This window comes from Equus przewalskii, chromosome 28 (genome assembly GCF_037783145.1).
Source record: "Equus przewalskii isolate Varuska chromosome 28, EquPr2, whole genome shotgun sequence".
NCBI lineage: Eukaryota > Metazoa > Chordata > Mammalia > Perissodactyla > Equidae > Equus > Equus przewalskii.
In genome coordinates, this window is record NC_091858.1 from 35,673,718 (window position 1) to 35,693,727 (window position 20,010).

At 38.8% G+C, this 20,010-nt stretch overlaps 1 protein-coding gene across 2 annotated transcripts in view; it reads left to right on the forward strand.

The window, feature by feature from the left end:
* Window positions 1-20,010, forward strand: part of CSMD1 (CUB and Sushi multiple domains 1) — a 1,831,060-nt gene that overhangs the window by 1,276,232 nt on the left and 534,818 nt on the right. For both annotated transcript variants that reach the window (XM_070598372.1, XM_070598373.1), the window contains exon 9: window positions 9,449-9,573. In XM_070598372.1, the coding sequence (XP_070454473.1) occupies window positions 9,449-9,573 (125 nt within the window). The remainder of the gene's footprint in view (window positions 1-9,448; window positions 9,574-20,010) is intronic.

The window sequence follows — 20,010 nt, forward strand, 5'->3', positions numbered from 1 at the left end:
CTGGATCTTGTGATTGTCAGTCAATCAGCTTGTTGTAACACCAGTGAAGGATGTCAGAATGTCGGAAGGTTTTGCACAGCGTAGATACAAGCCTGGAGGAAAATATTTGCTGTACGGCTTCTGCATATTTGCAGTTGCCCAGTGATCAATCACAGATGTACGTGATACGTTTCAGAGTAAAAAACGAAGACAGTTTGAATCCACGGATTGCAAGCTCTTGAGCACGGGACCCTCTGAATCTCCTTTTTCTCATCTCCAGAATGGAGAGAGGCACCTACTGTGTTGACTTATTGCCGGCACCTGGCTGAGCACTTCTCACTAAGACAGTGGTTAATGTTAATGATACTTGTCTCCTTGCCTCCTTTCTGAGCCTGGTTAGCTCCCAGCCCCTGGCTGGGCCTGTTCCTCAGATAAAACAAACTCATTTCTGCAGCCGGTTTCTCCCGCTCTCCAGTCCTGCTCCCTCGCGTGAGCAAGGTGCGGCTCCCACAGGTGGCTGGTTCTCTCTCGCCTTCCTCCCCTCCCCACCTCCGCCTCTGACTCTTCTCCCTGGTTTCTCACTCAAGCTGAGAGGAAAGAGAACAGCCAATAAAACATGTCCTGGCCCAGAATCTTCAAGGTCTCCTTTGGCTTCTAATCTCAAGCAGAAACAAGGCCTAGAGGCCGAGATCCCCGGGCCCTGGGGACTGTCAGGAATGGGGAAACCAGCTTCCGCCTCTGGACTTATGAATGGACGCAGCTGATGCGGGAATGCTCTGCCGTGGGGATGACCAGCTCCTCCCAGAGCCCTCATCCCTGCCTCCTGTTCCTTCCCGAAATGTGTCATTCGTAATAGAAACGGATTCTGCCTCTGTATCAATAGGTGGCTGGTGGATGGGAGGATTTCATTTTTCTGCGCTGTCAGACAAAGATGTCCTCCTGTTGGGTAAACAGCAGATTCCCGTGAACTTATATGCAGAAGATTTCAATTAAATTTCCTCATGGGAAAATTCACACATTTCTCTGGATACCCGGCTTCTGAGAGCTGGTCACAGCTTGAAGATCGCTGGTCATTTGAAGCCCCTTTCGTAGGCCTTATTGTTGCTTACGCCCTTGAAGCACCATCTCTCTTAGGTGTCTTTGTTGTACCATTGTTAACATACAGTATCTAAAAGTCATGTGAAATATTAGTTTCTTTTCTTTCCTTAGGCAAGAGAGATCCATCTACTCTTTAATGCATTTTTAGCGGTGCTAAATTGCCTTAAGGCTTGAGGAGATGAGTCTAAAATCTGTCGCTATAAAAAGAAAAAATGACCCAGAAATGACACACTAGGTGTGAAAATCAAAAGGGTAATAAAAGGCATCGCAATATTCACAGCAGCTGCACATTTATCTCTCTGATGATGGCATCGTCTGGAAGGCTGTGCAAACCATGCCATTTGACGACGTCCTGGGAGAGAGTGGCTGCTTGACCACCAATTGTCTTTGTAGCCTTTCCAGTCTCGTTTACTAGAACCGTGTCTTTCAGTTAATAGAGACCCTCTAGTTAGGTATCTAAGTTTCTTTCCAAGTGGAATAAGGACTCCTTTATTAGAGAATCAGTGATGTTGTCTAAAACAACTTACTCCCAGATATAGGCGGATGATCACAAAGATGCACTTGCAAGATGGATGTGGGGTGGGTTTCACCCTTATGCTGTTGGGTTTTGGATCCCTACAGCCTTCCACTGCAGTGGCTTGTTGTCCATTTAGGAGATGATCTGAATTCATGCCTTTGTCTCCTGGTTTGTCCTGTCTATTCATTCCAGATACTTATTGCAGGGATATTAGGAGCTCAATAAACTGTGCTAGAAGCTGTGAGCGATTTCAAGTGAATAAAACACAATGCATTCCCTCAGAAAGTTTTGTTCCTGGTCCCTGCCTCTCTGTGTGGCTTCTTTTCCCAGCCTGGTGCTCTCTGTATTTCTGTGCTTTAGGTGAATATGTCTCAAAGGAAACATGCAATGGAACAATAAAAGAACTAGTTTTGTACCTCAAAGAGGGAGAAAGGAGGAGGAGAGAAGGGGAGGAAATCAAAGTCATTGTGTCTAAGGGGGAAAAATCTGGAGCAAGAAGGAGCAGGGCACCTGCTGGGGTCTTTGGAATAGCAACTGGAAAATACTGTTCTGGATGAACCAGGCTATTTGCAATTCCCTGAACGAAACACCAGCTTTGATACCACCAGGGCTTTCTATGGTGGGTTTTCAGTCTAGAACACATAGATTCATTCTGAAAAAAGTAAATCAATTCTAGGGATCTTTCAAGACCCAACCTGAATTTCAATTTCTGGCAGTAACTTTTTCTCATCTTTTCACCAAAGGAAAACTCAGTTGTTTTCCCCATAGCAATTTATATTTGTTTGACTCATTGTCCAAAAACTGGTGAGATATCTCTTGCCCCCAGTAGCTCGTCAATACATCCTTAGGACTTGCATGGTGCCGACTGCATAAAAGGCTGACCATAAACAGTTGTTGAACCAACATAGGTGAGGTATAATCAGGCCAACAGCAGAAGGTGAAGAGTATTTGGGTTTCTTTGCTATCATTATTTCTCAGTCCATCTTATGGACAGATTGACATAGATAGAGTCAGGAAAGTGACTTTTCTTTATTCATTCATTCAACATTTATTTATCGAGTGCCTATGACATGCCAGGCACCGTTTAAGGCACTGGGGATGTTTTATGTGTAGGATTAAGACTTCAGTCTAGATGTTCGAAAGATGTTGAAGAATCCTAGAAGTGTTCCTGACAGGTTTTCCTCTCATTTCTTTTCTTGGATCCAATGTCACTTTTTTCTTCTGAAGTTAGAAAAATACCTTTAAATTCTTCCTAATACAGTTTTCAGGAAATTTTTTAGCACCTTCCTCCGGAAACTACCTGTATAACTAATTCTATTTATAAGAGGTAAACAATTTTTTTTAATGATAAAAAAAGAAGTGGTAGGGCCGGCCTGGTGGCTGAATGGTTAAGTTGGTGCGCTCCGCTGCGGTGGCCCAGTGTTTCACCAGTTCGAATCCTGGGCCAGGACATGGCACCGCTCATCAGGCCATGCTGAGGTGGCGTTCCACATGCCATGACTAGAAGGACCCACAACCAAGAATATACAACTATGTACTGGGAGGCTTTGGGGAGAAAAAGGAAAAAATAAAATCTTTATTAAAAAAAAAGAAGTGGGGGGCAGGTCCCATGGCAGAGCAGTTAAGTTCCTGTGCTCCACTTTGGTGGCCCAGGGTTCGCTGGTTTGGATCCTGGGCAGGGATCTACACACTCCTTGTCAGGCCATGCTGTGGTGGCATCCCACAGGGAACAACTAGAAGTACTTACAAGCAGGATATGCAACTATACCCGGGCTTTGGGGAGAAAAAAGAAAAGAGGAAGACTGGCAACAGATGTTAGCTCAGGGCCAATCTTCCTCACACACACACAAAAATAAATAAAAGGAGGAGGAGGAAGAGGAGGAGAGAGAAAAATGAAAGAGAGAGAGAGGAGGAGAGGGAGACAGGGAGAAGTTGAGATGGCAAAGATAAGAGGAGACCTGTATAGGCTGAGAAGAGTAATATTATTTGCAAAGTAAGCTAAAATGGGTATAGAGGTTGAACTACAGACCCATGAATTCCGATGTGCAAAATGTCATCTTGTTTGTACTGGGACAGTAATTAATTTCTTTTTCAAGATTTCCATTTTGTCTGAGTCCGAATATTTTATTTATTCACTCTACATTGTTAAAATCAGTGATTTCTCTCACCGTTAGGCTTAAGGTCAGTTATTTCCTTCCCTTCCCCCTATCTTTACCAAGTTCAATGCCGGAGCCTAAGGCAAGGCTGTCCCAGCCATGGTGGGAGCAGGAGCGACTTCTCCTTGTGTCCATGCCCCCAGGCCGGCTGTCTTGACCTTCCCTGCGCCTCTGGCGGGCGCACATCCTCGTCCTGCTGCGAGGAGTCCCCAGGTCTGTGGCTGCCTGTCTGTCAACCACAGGCAGCCTTCAAGGGGCACGAGCACTTGAGGATGACCCTCTGTGCCCCTTCAAGGCTGCACGGGCTGGACCTTAGCCTCCGGCTCGCCCCGCTGGCATTTCTTCTTTACAGCGCCTGCGCCGTAAGACAGGGAGGCATCTCCAGACGTCACAGCCGGGAAATAAGGACGAATCCTGTACTGCCCCTGGTTGCCGGCACACAGCCCTGGGGAGAGGTCTAGCTGGGTTGTGCTCCTCACCTCAAGTTGTTTCTTGGTCCAAGGTGTGGCAGGGAAGACAGGGCCTGCGTTTCCGCAGCCCTCACCCCAGCTTGTTCTCGTCTCTGCCAGATCTCTACCTTCACCCCCGCGCCAGCTTGCAGTTTTGTTTTGTTTTGTGTTTACTTGTTACAGTAAGGAGTGAGGAATGGGGAGAAGTGCTCTGTCACATCTCCTTTAAATGTATTTCATGACTAACACCTGGACCACACTTTTGAATTTAGAAGCCTGTGATTTTAACCTGTGCTCTGCCAAAACCAAGGTCCTGAGTGTGAGTAAAATATGGGAGAACAAGTACAGGTGTGCATAGTCATGCCTGCACACACGCACAAGCACACATGCACAGTACAGACACCCACAGGCACACACACGGGCACATCGTTTAACCCTTCATATATCATCATGCCACGTGGCCCTTGTTCTTCTCAAGAAAGTAGTTCATTTAAGCAAATATTCTAGAGCTTTGGTAAAGTGTGGTTCCAGATATTATTTCCCCATGTCATCTATGTTAATTTTATAGGACAAATATGGCAAATCCTGACCTTAGTTCTAAAAAACTGTTTTTTGCTCTTAATTTTTGTTTTCTCTTGCTTAAGAGTGAAACAGTATAATATAACGTATTTCTCTTATTTGCTGGAGATGAAAAATGTTTAAATGTCCACCTGTGGGGTCTAAAAATGATATTTATTCCTTTATATTTTTGGTTCTTTAAGTGTGCTGTTTGAATTGGGTTTGTTTAAAAAACAAAGATGCAGACATCTATCTATCTGTCTATTTGTCTATTTATCTATCTGTCTGTCTCTATCAATCCATCAATCTATCTATCCATATAGAAAACACTCCATTGGGCATTGGTTGCTTCAATGGATTCAAGAGCTGCGGACCAGTGTGGGTTGAGGACAGAGGGGGGATGTTTCTATGCAGCAGCCAGGTTGGTTGGTGTAATCTCTGTTGATTAATGGAGAGTTAGGTGTCACAGCTAAATCAACCCACATCCTACTTTCGATCCTAGCTTCAACTTTAGGTCACTTCAGGTTTCTTTTCTTCCCCAGAAATAGTCATAGTACCAATCTTAAGTAAGTGCACAAATAGCCGTTTTCGGGGAAAACCGTATTTAGAAACAGCTCATTTTGCAACTAAACCGTATTTAGAAATAGTTCATTCACCTAGAAAGGCTCTTCAGACTGTAGTGGAAAGTCAAGTAGATGGTGACAAATGAAAGGTCATTAGAATTTGAAAGTTGAGTGATGAGCTTTTCAGAATCACTGAGCACAAAAGAAGCAAAGAATGTGGTTTTCTCTCTTCATTTTAAAACACAAAATCATGCTTCTTTAACTGTTTAACTTAAATTTTGCCATTTGGATATTTATTGTCTATATATAGTATATCTTGATCTCACACAAAATAAGATTTCTTACAGTTTCCAACTAGTAAAAATTGTTGAAATTGTACAACATAGTTAATCTAAAGTCTTCTAAATGCACTTATAGATGGGAAGGTACTTGGGCTGGCCTGGTGGTGCAGCAGTTAAGTTGGCACGTTCTACTTTGGCAGCCTGGGGTTCACCGGTTCGGATCCCAGGTGTGGACATGGCACCACTTGGCATGCCATGCTGTGGCAGGTGTCCCACATATGAAGTAGAGGAAGATGGGCATGGATGTTAGCTCAGGGCCAGTCTTCCTCAGCAAAAAGAGGAGGATTGGCAGCAGTTAGCTCAGGGCTAATCTTCCTCAAATAAATAAATAAATAAATAAATAAATGAGAAGGTACTAAAAAACTGTTGTTTTTTTTTTTTCTGGAATTTTGTTCTAAGAGTATTTTCCAGAAAACCAGAATAGATTTCCTAATGTTATACGTGTAACTGCAAACACAGTCATCATAAAATCAAATCCTAAATCATAAATGAAAACGTAGTTTATTATACATTTGAAGTTGAAAGTGTGCATGAATTTTAATGAACTGATTCGTGTGATAGATAAAACCAAAGCAAAAGCTTGAAATAACAAGGGAGAAATGGGGTCATCGACCTGATCCATCAGATCACAGAGACGACTCCTCGTCTCAGCTGTTGGGAGTGAGTTTACCCATCCGTGGCTCTGTTTTCCAACCTGCAATCAAACTAAGATATTTTTACCAGTAGGATTTTAAAAGATTGTTTTAAATTTAAATTATAAAATAATAAAACCAGAAGTAATACAGTTATTGGAATAGAGAAGCAAAGTGTGTGTATCAGGATATTCCCACTCTAAGCATAATTTTGTGCCTATTCTTCCTGAGATGATAGATATAGATATACAGATCATTGTGATCTGAGGTGCATACAATTTTGTTTCAAGCTTTATTCTTTCTTATATTACTCCATATTTTTTATGCTGGCCTTTTATGTAGCAACATTGTCTTCTTTCAGATATATCTGAAACAATTTTGTCAACCATGGTTCTATTATTGGAGACTTTCATGGCTTCCAAAAAACAACTCTGGCCATATTTTTTGTATTTTGAATGACAAATATGTATTATATTCCCAGAAATGAGATCCAGTAGTCAAAGAGTGGTCTGATATTAAGTGGTGATTTTTTCTTTTTTTTAAGGATTGGCCCTGAGCTAACATCTGTTGCCAAGATTTTTTTTCTTCTTCTTCTCCCCAGAGCCCCTCAGTGCATAGTTGTAATCCTAGTTGTAAATCCTTCTAGTTCTGCCATTCGGGACACTGCTTCAGCATGGCTTGATGAGCGGTGCTAGGTCCACACTGAGGATCTGAACCGGTGAAACCCTGGGCCGCTGAAGCAGAGCACTTGAACTTAACCACTTTGTCATGGGGCCGGCCCGAGTGGTAATATTCTTGACCTCAAAACAGAATACAATTCACTAAGAATACCTACAGGAACTGGATTGGATGTGTGGGAAAGCGTGTATGAAGAAGCTTGGGGTTTTGTTGGAGTGCAGTGCACCCCATCATAGCTAATGAATGATAGGATGCTGTCATGAAGGAGAGTGGTTGTGAAATGGAAGCAGTAATCCACTTTTCCTTCTTTATATTTGACCATACTGGAATATTATATAAAATATTAGCATCTCGGCTTGTTGACATACTCTCAAACTACCAGTCTCCTTAACCTTTTATTTATCATATTATTTGGCTTATTTTCTTCAGAGTTCTTGGGATACTTTCATTTTTCTTCTTGTTGGATTTATTTATTTTTTCCCTCCCTGAGCTAGACTGTTATCTCCACGAGACTGAGACTTCGTCCATCTCATTAGCCGCTGCATCTTTGGTACCTAGAATAGAGTCTGGCACATAGTAGATGTTCAATAAAAATGTTTTGAAAGAATGATGAAAAATAAGAAAACTGAAATTTAGGTAAATAGAAAAGAACTGAAGATAGAGACCTGGAATAGAGACCACAGAGATAGTGCAATAGTTGTTTTTAAAACAAAATTCTTAAATGTAGTTCATTTATTCAGTGTGGCTCCAGAGGTTTAAACAAGGGCTGGTGAACAGAAATCATGGAACGGTGTATCTAGAAAGTATGGCTGTCTTAAATGACTGTTAGAGCAGTGAAAATTAGAATTATGTCTATGTTTTGCTTTTTACATTTTTCTCTTTCAAAAATAATGTGTATTATGTGCCCATAATGAAGTGTTGCTCAAAATTAGTTCCGTAGAATTCTAGTTGTCCTGGACACTTGGTGAACCAGGGCTTCCTGGATAGGTAAATTTTTACATATAAAATTTTAAAAGCTGAGAGGCCTTTTAGAAAAGAAAGGTATTTAATTTTGTTTAATCTAGAATTTTTCAAATTGGCTTGACCCGATTTGATGATTTTCGCAGCCATCTACAGCCAGCCCCAGAGAGTGTTATATAGAAGTGTGGGAGATGCTGGTGTCATGATACTTCAGTAATATTCACTCTGACATTGCAGATGAGAATTTTTTAATAAGCAGGAAAAGAAACATTTGGTTTTTTCCCCATATCTTTTATCTATTACTAACCTTATCCATACACATGGGCAACTGTGAATCTTTTCTCCCGAAGACTCTCTTTCACTCCTATATTCTTCAGTATCAACCTCAGGGCTTGCCAAATGGAAAACACAAGTAGAATTTCCTCTTGTAACAATGGGCTTGTCAGATAGTGAAATAATACTGCGCTCAACTCAGTGCCAGACGTCAGGCTAGAAGAAGTAATTGAGTGTCTTCAAACCTAATGTATGACTCTCGCATTTTCTTATGCACTTGTTAAATTGTTATTCTGCAACAATGTTCTGTTACTTCCTACCACCTTAGAGCTTCATGTTTTCAGAGGAAGCTCTGAAGCCAAAGCCATTTTTCATCTAACTCTAGGCTGGATGGATTGCTGTTTTCTAAAGCAAATGATTCTTTTCTTGTAGGCTGTGTTTCTGAAATATAATATCACTGACCTTCTTCTGAATAGAATTAATGTTTGTGAGAGTAGTATAGATTCTTGACTGAGATATTCTTTTCCTCTTCATTGGGAGCAATGTTTTAAAATTTTGTTGTGATAAGAATACTTACATGAGAACTATCTTCTTAACACATTTTAAGTGGACTACATTGTTGACTACAGGTTACAATGTTGTACATCAGATCCTTAAAGCTGATTCATCTTATTACTGAAACTTTATGCCTGTTGATTAATAATGCTCCATTTCCCCTCCCCCCAGCCCCTGGTACCACCGTTCCAGTCCTTGACGTTACGAATTTGACTCTTTCAGATTCCACGTGTCCGTGGAATCACACAGCACTTGCCTTCCTTGCACTGAGACATTGTCTTAACCTGGATTTTTCAGTCCTTGTTTTTATGCAATATTTACTCACACAGAATGACATCCAACTTGGTCTTGTTTTCAGGGTACATAGTTCTTCTGCGTAAGTGTGCTCACTTAAGCCACAACACACGGTCAGGTCACCATTGTTGTTATCTCTGCTTTAAAGAGGATAAGTGAAGGTTCATGTATTTATTTAGCTATGAAGTAGGCAGAAATGAAATTTGAGCCCGGGTCTTGTGACTCTATAACCTGCGCTACACTGCAGGGTTGTAGCTATGAATTGTCGCTAATGAATTGCTTAATGTTTGACGTTGTTTTGACAGCTCAACACAGTAGCAGCACTGTGATGATTTGTTTTTTTAAGAAGTCTTCCATGAATAATTCGGGTTGTTTTCTGTTTTGTAATCGCTTAGGGTTGGTGCAAATGTACAGTTCTCCTGTGAGGACAATTACGTGCTCCAGGGATCCAAGAGCATCACCTGTCAGAGAGTCACGGAGACCCTGGCCGCGTGGAGCGACCATCGGCCCATTTGCAGAGGTAAGGTGGGCACAATGGAGTCATCGCCCGGTTTCTCTCCTTCATCAGAGTTGACATCTTTTTATGAACACACAGTGAGATTTAAGTGCAAACCATTGTGCAGAGACAGGGCAGAACTCAGTAATAATGTATGTTTTCATAGTGATATGGGTAAAGAGAAATATTTCCTTGAAATTTGTTGGGAGGCAAACATTTACAAGGATATTTGTGGTTTTTAAATTTCAAGAAACGTATGACTGCATCTAATCATTCAAACTCACACACACATACTCAGTATAACTTGGTGTCCATCTCCCCCTCTCTCTATACATATGCACACAGAATTGCATATGTCTGAAAATATGTTACATAACCAGACCCTTTGGAAAACTTTGTGCACACCCCTACAAATCTAAAAATCCTCACCTTTCAATGCTTATGAGGTTGAATTCTTGAGTTTTGATGGTTTCAGTGTGAAAAGGAGTTTGTTAACATGATCCCACGTCATTATCAACAAATTATTTTAAACTAATCTCTTACATAGTTAGCAGAACAAAATATCACATTATCATCATCTTCTTCAAAGAGGTCAAGGCATTGATTTGTCACTTCTATAAAGTATGTGAACCATCCTACCAGAACTGTGGAAACCATAGCAAGCCCAGCAGAAAATTGTTATGGCTGTATTAGTATGGAAAAATTAATAAAATTAAAAGAAACTAGATTTTTCTCTCCCTTTTTTTTTTCTTTGCATTTTGGCCATAAAATCATTTATGCAAATTGCTACTTTTGAAGAAAGGAAAAAAAAGCACTAAGTTGACCAAGGAATAAAAAGGAAAGCTTCATATATAAAAATATCTTATCCCTCCTTATAGTCTTTTTAAGGTGAGTGAACTCATAAAATTTTATTTTAAACAGAGTTAGTTAGATCCTGAGAAATGAAGTAGTTACCAGATGTGTTGCTAGCTTTGTCTAAGATAAAAACACTATATTGCAGGATTTACTATATTGTACCCCTTAACTGTAACCACTCGTACATTTCACATTTAGGAAACAGTGTTGTAAAGTCTGTCTGCATCCTGAGGGCAGAGCCGGTGTGTGATCTTGCTGCAGGGGCTGTTTCCTGTGAACCCAAAACCCTTTGCAGAGAAGCCCAATCTCTGATCAAGGAAACGAGAATGAATGTGTCCGTCTGCTTTTTATCACTAGTCTGCTTTGTACATCATCTAAAACTAAAAAGTGACATTATTAGGATTTCAAAGGAACCCTAGAAAAGTTGACTTTCCTGCCAAGCGGTGGTGATATATAATGGCCCCAGTCATAGTCATAGATGGGGACTAAGACACAAGTATTATTTTCCCCTAAGCAAAAAAAAAAAATATGCTTTTATTCTTTAATGTTTTTCTTGTTCTTCTATATCAGAAATATGTGTCATTATTTTCATAGTCCAAACTAGACAAAACTAGTAAATATGCATCCATTTTAAATTGATATTTTAGAGTAACATAAAGGAAAAAAGTGTGTAGGATATTATTTCATCCTTATTTATCAATCTGTAACTTTTCCTTTTTTGCCTTGGATCCCATTTTACACTCAAAACTCGTGCTAAGTATCCAGGCTCCAATTTATAACCCGAATTGGTATCACACACTCAGAGGTGCTTGTCTCCTCACCATTCAGGTAAAGGTGGAGCAGTGTCCTCCGTCCCCCTTGCCACCAACCACTCGCCCTCAGAGATATTTAGGAGTGTTCCAACTTCCTGTCCTTACAGATTCCCACGTCCTACTTGGTCTCATTTTAGAAGGGAAAGGCTCTCCCACAGGACCTTTTTTTGTTGTTTGGTTTGCTTGGTTTGGTTTTCCGTGAAAGTCTCACCACCACGGTCCCACGTGCACCTCTCTCTCTCATATCCAAGCGAAGAGCGCTCAACTTTATTCAGCTCCTCTTTTCTCCTCTCGGCTGATGATCCAGATGTTCTGCTTAAATTAGATATACCTTCATTTCCATAGAGGAATCCTTTAGTTCTTGTTCAACTTATTACTTTCAACTTTCTGAAATAATGACATATAGTAGATGGAAATAATTCTAAAGAAAGCATTTTCATAGAAGATGTATGTATCAAATCTACATCCTTAACTAGAACAGACTGTGTCTGGGGAACTATAACAGACAATATTTTTTAAAACTTAGAGTTTAAAGAAATATATATTTTCATATATTTGGAGTAGTGAAGCATTAAACAAAAGACAAATTTAAATAGAAAGTCCTGAAATTTCCTGAATAGGAGGATTTGAGATATACTGTTTAGAATTAGATGATAAAAATTAGATGACAGAAATCCAAACCCAAAAGAAGCTTATACCAAACGGAAATGGATTTCTCTCTCATGAAAATGTTCAGAATTAGGTAGCACAGGATGAGGATGGCAGCTCTGTTTCAGGGATGAAAATTTTCTCAAGACTCACCGTGTCCTACCTGTGGTCAGACCCCCACCCTCATGGTCCAATTTGGGTATACAAATCTCAAGCGATAGGATGGAGGAGGGCTAGAAGAAACAGGGAGAGGAGTTGCACCTGTGTCCTAAGGAGCGTTCCCAGAAACCATCACATGCATTTCTGCTCAATCCCATTGGCCCAAATCCAGTCAAATGTTCTAACCTTGCTGTGAGACTTAGAAATCAGTTTTTAGTCTGGGTGGTCAAATATACAGCAAATAATTATATTTCTGTGGAAGAAAAGGAGAATAGATATTAAGGGAAAATGGCAGTCTCTGCCAAGGGGTGTACTATGTAAGAAGGAGAGATGGAATAAATGTCACAATTTTTTGCTTCCCTGTGTCATCTGCAGCTTTCTATGAGTGAGAAGGGCAAATGAGTTAGGAAATCACTCAACCCTCTCTTACGTCCTTGGCATTTGTGTATCAGTGTAGGACTTTAGTTGTAAGCAATATGGACGAATAAAAAGGTGGAAGTGTGTGTACATGAATACTCCAATTTCTGGGCTGGAAAAGATTCATCTGTAATTATCATGGTTAAGTAAGAAACCTGTCCTCCACTTCCACAGTCAACTCCCTTTTCCTATCCTGTGCTGTCCCTCTAGGCACATGGCCCTCTTACCAGGAGGCATCTTCCTTCTTCAAAGCCAGCAGGAACATCCCTCCCTCTAGTCTGGAAGACAGAGTCCTATAGACCATCAAGAAATCACCATGTAACATGACCGAACCAATTGCTTGTAGAGATGAATGGCCAAATGCATTAACTCATCTGTAGGCTGATCCAGCATATTTAGTTTTATAGTATCTGGTAGTTAGATTTAAAAAGTAGAAGAAACTGGTGAAATTAATTTTAATAACATTTTATTTAACCCAATATATTGAAAATATTACATTTTAACATAGAGCCAATATGAAGATGTTAAGAAGATGTTTTACATTCTTTCTCTCTCTCTCTCCTGTGTCTTGGAAACCCAGTGTGCATTGTATACTTATAGTATATCTCAGCTCAGAGAAGCCACATTTCAAGTGCTCAGGAGGTATATGTGGCCAGTGCCTACCATAGTGGACAGCACAGCTCTAGATGTTTAGCTCAGCCCACAGTCCTAGTTTTCTTCCCATCTGTGGAAAGCAATCAACACCCTTGTAGGTGTGAAGGGAAGAAAGGAAATCAGTGAGTCATAACCTGTCTCCTGGCTGGTGTCCCTCACTGTGGAACATACTTTGTTCAGTTAAAATCTGAAAGTTTCTCAGTTTGGCAACATTTAGAAACCCTGAAGCTGTCATCATTCTTTCTTTAAATAGTGTTTCCATTTGCTTTTAATGATTGATTCATCAATTAGAGAAGAGCTGGAAAAAAACATTTTTTAAAAGTGGAGCTTTTATAACTATTTCTATAAAAAGATAGCTTTAGATATCTAAAATGTAAGGGAAATGGATAACATGAAACTTCGCAGTATTTCAATGCTACCCAAAACAGAGTATGGGAATATTTAGTTAGCTGTCAATAACTAGGAATGCTTACTAAGTTACCAATAGGTTCTATACACCAAGTGCAATTTTCTGAGTTCATTTTCTACTTCATGCTATCACCATAATAAATTGCACGTAAGAAGAGAATGTCATGGCTTGGGTTTTTCCTGATTGACTCTGAGCCTTTAAAGGAGCCCTTATATTGATCATCTCAGCTGAATTCTTAATTCCATCATTTATCAAATACAAAATATGCCTTTGGTGTGAGCATTGCACACATTATGAGATGTCGGATCAGTAAATTAAGAAAGGACTGGTCTTCAAGGCTCCATCCTCATGAAGTGGTCTCTAAGTCTTGCATAATTATCGTGCCTTCTCTACAGAGGGCATATCCGATGGGAGCGTTTGATTGCAGAAAGTCAGTAGTGATCTTTTACTTCTGGACACTGGTGTCATTAGCCAATACTTGCACTAGCTAGTTAGCTGTGAGGACGAGGGAACATTACCTTTTTCTTCCTGTTACCAAACAGCTGAATGGTTGTCATAGCTCAGTAATTATACAAGTGATTTTGTTTGAAATTATGCTTACTTCATTTAGGGATATGAAAACAACTATTATGATTTTTTACAGGGTGAAATATTATGAGCTGTTTAAAACTGTGTAAGCATCTTTAACTGGCAGGGGATTTTTAAAATAAGCCAACAAAAAAGAAAAGAAGAAGATACAGTTTTGTATTTTTAAGTCAAATATACCAGCTGGCATTTCATTCCATCAGTCTTTAGGGGGGATTTATATAGAGAATTCCTTTAATGCTGGTGCTCTTTGATCTGTGGAATTAATATTTTCAGTTCCTCTCTGAGTTGAAAGGGCACCTAAGAAAAGTGAAGACTTAGTTGCAATAGGAACTGCGGTTACGCGGAAACCAGTTAGAGGCAGCAAAGGTCACAGAATAAAGTTATTACTACACTGGGATTCCAGGTTAGGTCAGCCAAGAATTACCCTTAACTTATTAACTTGTCATTTACCAAAAACTTTTACTGCTTAATTTTTTTATATCCATGTTGTCTGTCCATGCAGAAATGATCTTTCAAATAGTAATGAAAAGACCATTTATACCTAAAAGATGATTCTTCAGTCTTCCAGATTAAAGGTCCAGAGTCAATTTTAAGATGATATTTTATATATTGCTTATTTTCTCAGGAAGCCATTATCTCAGATATTTAAAGAAACATACACACTCTTAACTTTTATTTTAATTCTAGTGAATTTGGAAAAATTTCTGTTGTTGCTTCTAGACTTATACAGTTTGATACTTTTTACTTGAAGTTCACTTGGGAGAAAAATGGGTTTTTCTCTTTATCTTTTATTAAGTTATTGGAAATAATAAAGCTTTGCATTTTTACAGTACTCTCAAATTCCATTGACATAGAATGACCTGGAAGCTCATGTGAATTCGGTGCTAATTATCCTCCTAGAATACACCAAAGATGTTTCTGACTTAGCTTCCGTGCATTTGTTTTCCTTCCACTAGAACCCTTCTCTCCCAGATGTTTATGCAGCTCTCCATCCAACACTGTCCATCAGTTGTTATCTCAGCCAAAGTCCTTCCATGACCACCTGTCTTCCATAGCAAATCCCTTCTGGATATTCTCCAAACTCTCCCTTTGCCTTTCTGTAAAGCTCATGTCCTCCTGACATTAGGTGTCCTCATGTTTATTTGTTAATTGCTTGATGAAGGCAAAGAACTTAATTTTGTTCTCTCTCTGCTGGATCCTCAATGCCTAAATCAGTGCCCAACTTGTAAAAGCATTTAGTGTATACTTTTTAATACTTAGGCTATGACCTATTGGGCAGTGTGCTGAATGCTTACACTCTTTCCTTCAACCCTTACAGCAATCATAGATGAAGCTATGATGATTATACTGATTGAATAAACTGAGAAGCTTAAATTGAGGTAATTTGAGATTAGACATCTAGTAACTGCATAAACGAGGCCTGGAACCCACGCGTGATTAATAGAAGAAAGCTGTTAGCCTCTGTGACATACCTTGTCCATTTTGGTTGACACTCTGGATATAGACATAAAATCTGCAGTGGATAAAAATTCTTTCTCCTAAAAACGTACAAGAAATAGACTATCCAACATAATTACTAATTTGCTTCAACAAAGCTTGAGATGTGAGTCCAGATACCTTATTAATTTAAATTTAGTCAATTAGAATATTCTTCTCTTCAATTAATTTGATTAATTAATAGTTACTATTCAATGCTATAGATTCCTGGAACTGAATTTACATAAATAGATACATTATTATAATATTACATAAGATAAATTATGTGAAAGAAATATGTTTTATACTTAACAAATATTCATTGATTAAATAATCAATGGTATATATTGGCATTCAAAATTAGTTGTTTTCTCCCTTCCCACTTTCCCTCTTGATACATTATATTTCACTTATCACTTAGTGAATTATCATTTTATTTTAAAAACATAGGATATAAATAAAATTTGAGCTTACAAATTTGAATCACCGTCACATGAGTAATATTAGCTGTATATTAGGTCACAGTTATTATGAAAGACCATTTATTCAACATAATTAAGCATTTAAGTGTATCTTAATTTATATTAGACGTTATATTTCCAGGAAGATTTTGACAAAGCAAACGACCTTAGCGGGACTAGAAAGTGGTGTTCGATTATAATATATAAACATGCACACATACATTTCAATTAGGGAAATATATTCAAATTTTGCTCTAGAAACTTGCTTGACACTAGTATATTTTAATTAATTATGTTGGTCAATTAAATACTTTGTAGACTAGTTGAATACATGTTTAGTATTCAACTGTTGGAGAAGAAGCTCCCTCATCTCCAAGGATGCTGTGGAATTGCTCAGTTGTAATCAGAACGGGTTTGTGAAGCTTTCTACTTGTCTAAGAAGCTACACAATCCACAGCTAGTGTGGAGTGAGGAGCCAGCAAAAAGTCCATGAGAGGAAGGAGACAGGCAAGCTGATAGAGCTGCAGGTTTCTAACCTTCTGAGTCAGATCGTAGCATTACTTTATGAATCCCCAGAACATCAGTCAAGTTTGTATTTAACTATAGCACAAAAACAGCTGGCAAAGCAACATAGATGTGGTCTGTAGATAAACGGATACCAAACATTCTTTAGAAGGTTCTGCATGCATTGCCCCATTCTCTCACCACCCATTGTTTTCTCCTTTCTTAAAGGCTGACTCCTCCTCCCCATTCTAACTGAACATGAGCTCAGGGCAAATGGCAGAAACACCCTAAGTGATCGTTTCCATGGCTCCTGGGGCTATTCCCACTCATGCATTTGGTGCATTTCAATGGAGTTCTTAGTCTTGGTTCATCTCTAGTCTCTCAGGCTATTCTGTGTTCTTCTTTAGCTCTTTTCATTCTTCCAAAAGATTGGATTTTTAAGAAATTTAGCAAATAGTGGACAAGACGGAAATTACCCTTCAGATGCTTGAAGCTGATGAAGGAGAAAGATATGGGTGTGACAGAGGAAGTGATGTGGTTTACTCTACTCTCTCTGCTCTAAAATTCAGAGAAATTGCAGTTTAATATAACACTTTCAGCACAGAATGACAGAATAGAAAAAAATCCCGGGTAATAGATTGTCTGCAGGAGATCTAGAAAACAATGTTCAGTCTGTGCTTCAGCCACCATGTGGAGCTGGATAATAGGGCATAGAAATCCTACTAACTCAAGATACATTATTATTATTTGATGAAGACTATACATAAATGATTGAACTTTGAGTAGTTGCCAATGGAAAATCTGAGAATTATCTGTGACTAGCAGGAAAGCCTTGATACAGGAAAGCACTTCCCAATGAATCATAATTGGTGTGTTGGTGGTAGGATCATCAGATGATGAAGAAGCAGATGATTAGGATGGGGTGATTTAGGAGGGCAAAGATTGAGGTACTAGCTAACGTTTTTGACAATTTCCTAAGAAGGAGGATTAGGATTAAATAATTATAGTTAGATCATATTATTTAAGGTTGTTGCACCTACTCAAAAACTATAGTCAGCGGAACATAGGGACGCATTCTGAGAAAGGCAACATTAGGCAATTTCGTCATTGTGCAAACATAGAGCGTACCTACACAAACATAGGTAGTATAGCCTACTACACTCCTAGGCTATATTAACTCATCTTACGGGACCACCATCATATATGCAGTCCATTGTTGACCAAAACATTGTTATGTGGCACGTGACTGTACAACAAGTATTTATGGGGGAAACTATCAAATGTCAGGAATTATTCTAATTGTTGAGGCTTTACAGTAAGCAAAACAGAAAATAATCTCTGCCCTGAATTTTCCCACATATTTTATTTCAGCTGATTATTTTCATGGTTTGATTAAAAGTGTGGGTGGGGGCTGGCCCTGTGGCTGAATCATTAAGTTCATGCACTCCGCTTCAGCAGCCACCAGATAGTATCCCAAGCAAGGACCTAGCATCACTTGTCAAGCCATGCTGAGGCGGCATCCCATATAGCACAACCAGAAGGCCCTACAACTAGAATATACAACTATGTACTGGGGGGCTTTGGGGAGAAGGAAAAAAAATCAGAGGAAGATTGCCAACAGATCTTAGCTCAGGGCCCATCTTTAAAAAAAAATTAAAGTGTGGGTAAAAACAAGTTAAAAAATTAATTTATTAGAAAAATGCATTGCAAAAATAGAAATATATTTCTAAGAAAAAAGAAAAAATTATTTTATGAATTAATTTGACAACTTTAGCTGAGAAATATCTAAGTTAGGACTAGATTCATAACTTGATCTGTGAAACACAGCTCTATGTATGCATGAAAATGTGGAAAATATGCTAGTCTCCTATAAATATTTTACTAAAAGTTATCTCACTGAAAAAAAAATAACTGAAAATTTCCCCAAGCAATGTGTAAGATGAATTTCGTGGAGAGCGAGTAACTGATTTTAATAAGTTGTGTTAGGGGTCGAGCTTCAAAGCAGACCACAGGACACAAGGCCATTGACAGAGGGTCAGACTTGGTGAACTCTTCAGCAGAGTGATGGCTGGGGCTAATGGTTGGATGAGGACAAATTGTCAGTGGGAACGTGACAGTTTAGTTCCCAACTGCACAAATTCTTCCGATGTATGTTTTTCAAAGTTTGAAATACTTAGACTGGCACTTTGATACTATTAATTCAAAATTAACTCAACAAATATTTATTGAGGAAAACTACATTATGTTTGTATCAGCTACTCAGTATTAAATTTAACAAAGGATGAACATGTAACTTAAAGATATTATAACTCAGATTTTATTGATGATAACTTTCCTTCTAAGATTTCCTAATTAAGGCTGTTAATGTTAGAGTGCTTCAAGAATATTTCAGATGCAAAGTTCCTGATCCTCTGGGAGAACACGTTCCTAAAAATAGACTCATCAGAGAGTGAAGTATCTGAGTGTAGAGGTGTAGGTGTTTGCGTGCAGTTCTCCATCTGATGACCTTGTGAGCCATGGCACACCTACTGAGTTTTGAAAACCAGATCATCTTTTATCCATCTTCATTTAAGAAATGTTCATTTGAAAAGTAAATGCCAATATTTTAAAAGTTGATTTTTCATATTTTTTGTTAATCAGTGTGGAGTAGATTAATTTTTAGTTGATTATTTTCATAGTAAGTTAGTATCAAACAACAGAAAGTTGTCTAAAGTCATTTGTCACATTTTCATACATCCACGATAGACATCGGATGTGATGCTGAAGATACTCAGATCAGTAAGAGGAGGATGCTGCTCCCAAGGTCAAGGAGTTGGCAAGCTCGTAGGAAAGAGAGATCTATAAATTAATAGTTACATAGATTAGAGAAGTATTGTTAGGGATAAGCCTACTTTATATTATTGCTATGTCAGTATAAATGGAAAAGAGAAATATATATTCCTGGAGGTAGCTAGGAATAGATGGTTAGATGATTTTTCCTGACTTTCCCCCAAGATGACCCTTGGAAGCCAGAATCCTGTTCTATTTGGTTTTGTAGCTGAATCTCCTAGAACGATGCCTGATGTGTAGTGAGTGCTCAGTCAACAAAAAGAGCAAAGGAAGGAAGGGTCACGATTAGGATTAATCCTTCATGGATGACAGTTTAATCAGTTGGTGTGATATGATGTCTTAGGAAAATGAACCATAGCTTCTTTCATATTAGTTCTTACTTGTGAATTAGTTTCTTCTGCTCTTTTCTCAAACCCAGTTTAAATTATTAATGTGAAGACTAGAGTTCAGGCTGACATTTGATTTCCAAAAGTTGTCTATTGATTTGAAAAAAGACTAACTCCTTTCTCAAAGAGGAGGTCAGCCGACATATTTTCATATCCCAAATTTACCCATATCTATTGGGTCATGTTATTTCTATGATTGGTTTGGTCTTTCAATTTTAAGGTATTTTCTTTTTCTTTTTAGAGTGACTGTTTCTATTTTCTTT